We start from the raw sequence: 3,165 nt of genomic DNA, 5'->3' as shown, positions 1-3,165 counted from the left end.
ATCTGCAGCCTCCTTCGGGGTGGCATCGCTGAGCGTGGGGGCGTCCGCGTCGGGCACCGCATCATTGAAATCAATGGGCACAGTGTGGTGGCCACACCCCACGCTCGCATCATCGAGCTGCTCACAGAGGCCCACATTGAGGTGGGCGGGGTCTTGTGGGAGGAGCCAGTTGTGGGCATGGTCTAGTGGGAGGAGCCCAACCCCAGCCTCGGCCTCCTCTCCACCCCCAGGTCCACATCAAGACGATGCCCGCCGCCACTTACCGCCTGCTCACAGGCCAGGAGCAGCCGGTGTACCTGTGATCGACTACCTTCACCCCCACCACTGTGCCTTAGCCCCTGCTGGCCCTGGAACTCCGTCTGCGGAACCTCCTCGGCTGGCCAAGGTCCCAAAGGTTTCTAGGCTCTATATTCCGATGTAAAAAATTAAAAGCTTATTGAATGGGCAAAACCTCAGATCTGGGTCTGTTGAGGTTGACAGAGGAAAGACAACACTGACTGTGGCCCCTTGTCCCAGGAAATCACTAGAAGCCAGTGCTGTGAAAATACTCTATTAAATACCAGGTAGAGGGAGGCAGGTTTCTAGGTTCTGTATGGGAGACTGAGTCTCAGCTCCAGGGAGGAAATAGGAGGACAGGCCAGCTGGCCACCTGGAAGGGGGTCACAGGTCAGTGGCTGGTCCCCAGTCGTAGCCGTCTTCATCAGAGGACTCCACATCTCTGGCTCGTGTAAACTTTTTCCTCAGAGCTTCCCTCTCATATGTCCTGGGTGAGAAAATAGAAGAGGCTTTGAGTGGGGAGGGTGTGGACTTACCTACTGTTAACTGAGTTGACTCTGGACTAGGCACAGTGGGTGTAGTCAGAGATGAGCAAGACTCTCAAACTCCTACACATCCTTCAAAGCCCCAATCCCAATGTCCCCTCCTTCGGGAAGCCTTCTCATCCTCCCAGGAAGAGGATTCCTACTCTCATGGCCCTGACTGCATGAGGCTTGGAGTGGCTCTCTCTGGTTCTGTCTCACCACGAGGCTCTAGCACCACAAAGGTGCTAGCACCACAGCTTGATTCTAAGCACCCCAAAATCCTGGGGTGGGGGGTTGAGCAGCCCCAATGTGGAGTATAGGGACTCTTACCGCATGCTTTCTTGTCGCCGTTGACCCTGTGGGTGGCGGCTATCCATCTTGGAGAGGGAGAAAGGCAGTTAACACTTATCCCCACTAAGGAATGAGAAATAGGGATGAGTAATCACCCCCATCCTACCTCCCTCCCTTTGGCCAGGCAGTTCTACCCACAAACTTTCTCCTCGTCCCCACAGAAGTCTTGAAATCATCCCCAATTTTAAATGAGAAAATGGATTTGGACAGGGCAAGGCCTTGGCTGAGATCTCCCAGCCTGTCAACAAAGAGAGAGTTGGATTTCCCATCTGTGACATTCCTCAGAGTCATGTTGTCAGCAGTACATAAATGAGTTCATGTATGTCCACTGCTTAGCGTAGAGCTGCCTCATAAACAGGATGCCATAGACAGTTGAACAGGTTGGGCACTGCACAACCCCACAGCACCATTCTACCAGCAACATCATAGATTTGTACGTTTTTACATTTCCCTAGAGAGGGTCTGGAGAACTTTCTTGAATTCACAGAAAAGCACCTAGGGGGCTGAGGAAGCCCCACAGAGAATAAGTGCTGAGTCAATATTTGTTACTGTCAAATACCTGACTACGATGGGGAAGGACTTGGACTAAGTGTATTCAGTTTAAACAACAAGCTTGTGGGAATTCCCTGGCGGTCCAGTGGTTAGGACTCTGAGCTTCCCACTGCAGGGGGCCTGGCTTCAATCCCTGGTCCAGGAACTAAGATCCCTCAAACCTCGTGGCCAAAAAATACAAAACAAAGCAGCAGCAGCAACCAAATAAACAATGAGCTTGTGATGTCAAGACTTTACCATCAGTCTCTGAATCTAAGATAAGGAAACTCATGCAGAGATTAAATATTTGTTCTAAGTGACTCTGGTTTAAACACCCTAGAAGATATGATCAGGGAAGTTTCTGCTCCTTCACATCCAGGGGGACGGGGTGCGGGGTTGGTAAGTTAACAGGCCCCCTACGTCTCAGCCCCATCCCCAAACCCTTGCTGGTGCCACCCCTGTGCTCTGTTCACCTGGGCTTCCCGGGGACCGGAGGGTCTCCCATGATGCTGCGGGATCCGGGCCTCATCCCCCAGCACAGGCTCTGAGGACCGGGCCAGGGCTGGCACCCGGGGCCCCTCATCCACGTCTGTGTGGGGCCCACCCTCGCCATCCGTGTAGCCTTCACCGTCCGTGTAGACGCTGCCCTCGCCATCTGTCTCGTAGTCGCTGTTGACCCGGCTGTCGCAGCTCAGGTCCGCGGAGCTGTCTGCCAGGCCATGGTGGGGGAGGTCCAGGTTGTCTTCCGAGGAGTTGTCCAGCTGTGGGTGCACATGGCTGGGCTGAGCCAAGACCCTTCCCCCTCCCCCCTCCCGCCTCCAGCCCCAAACTTCCTTGATCTGAGACCAAACCCCAGACCCATGACACCACCCTTCAAATTCCAGTCCTCAACCTCAAGTTGAGGCTTAACTCTTGACCCCAAGGTGAGTTCTCACCATTGACCTTATTCGAGACAGAGCCTCCAAATCTGAACTGAGCCCCAAGCCTTGACTCCAGCCTCCAAAGAAGTCCCAATTCCCAAACCCAACCCCCCAGTCCCATCTCACCCCAGGAACCAGGTCCAGAAACCCTAACCTCAGGGTCAAATCTTGGCCACGCCCCTCAGTCCCTAACTCCAGGCGGGTCCCACCCCCTGGCCCAGATACCTGGTCCTCAGCCGTCCAGATGGGCCGCATCTGCTGCTCCTGGATGACGGCCTTGAGCTCTTGGTACCAGGAGTCACTCGTACCTTGCAGGGGGATGGTGGCTACAGGGAGGGGGCATCAGCATGGCCGGGAGGCTCAGGCCAGGGCCCAACCACCCACCCCAGACCCTCAGCTCCCATCCCACCTGTGAAGAGGTGGTCGCTGTACTTCCTCAGCTTCTGGGCCTGGGCGTAGAGCCGGCGGGAGCTGCGGCGGGAGGCGGGGGCCAGCCACTGGCGCAGGGCTTTGAGGGCTGTGCGGCTCTCAGGAACACAAAAGACCACGATGGGGTAGTACTG

At 55.5% G+C, this 3,165-nt stretch overlaps 2 protein-coding genes across 2 annotated transcripts in view; one reads left to right on the top strand and one right to left on the bottom strand.

Moving 5' to 3' along the window:
* The window catches only part of APBA3 (amyloid beta (A4) precursor protein-binding, family A, member 3), a 7,862-nt gene extending 7,407 nt beyond the window's left edge, over positions 1-455 (top strand). The window contains exons 9-10 of the mRNA XM_010828445.1: positions 1-141; positions 231-455. Coding sequence (XP_010826747.1) covers positions 1-141; positions 231-302 — 213 coding nt within the window. The 3' untranslated portion in view covers positions 303-455. The remainder of the gene's footprint in view (positions 142-230) is intronic.
* A 79-nt stretch (positions 456-534) lies between these two features.
* Positions 535-3,165, bottom strand: part of TJP3 (tight junction protein 3) — a 19,867-nt gene continuing 17,236 nt past the window's right edge. Inside the window, exons 18-22 of the mRNA XM_010828123.1 lie at positions 3,012-3,165; positions 2,828-2,928; positions 2,156-2,443; positions 1,131-1,177; positions 535-763 (exon numbers count right to left, since the gene is read on the bottom strand). The exon at positions 3,012-3,165 is cut by the window's right edge and continues 18 nt beyond it. Coding sequence (XP_010826425.1) covers positions 661-763; positions 1,131-1,177; positions 2,156-2,443; positions 2,828-2,928; positions 3,012-3,165 — 693 coding nt within the window. The 3' untranslated portion in view covers positions 535-660. The remainder of the gene's footprint in view (positions 764-1,130; positions 1,178-2,155; positions 2,444-2,827; positions 2,929-3,011) is intronic.

Source organism: Bison bison, unplaced genomic scaffold (assembly GCF_000754665.1).
Source record: "Bison bison bison isolate TAMUID 2011002044 unplaced genomic scaffold, Bison_UMD1.0 scf7180017864492, whole genome shotgun sequence".
NCBI lineage: Eukaryota > Metazoa > Chordata > Mammalia > Artiodactyla > Bovidae > Bison > Bison bison.
Note: the sequence above shows the minus strand (reverse complement) of the source record. Positions and strands in the feature narration are given on the sequence as shown.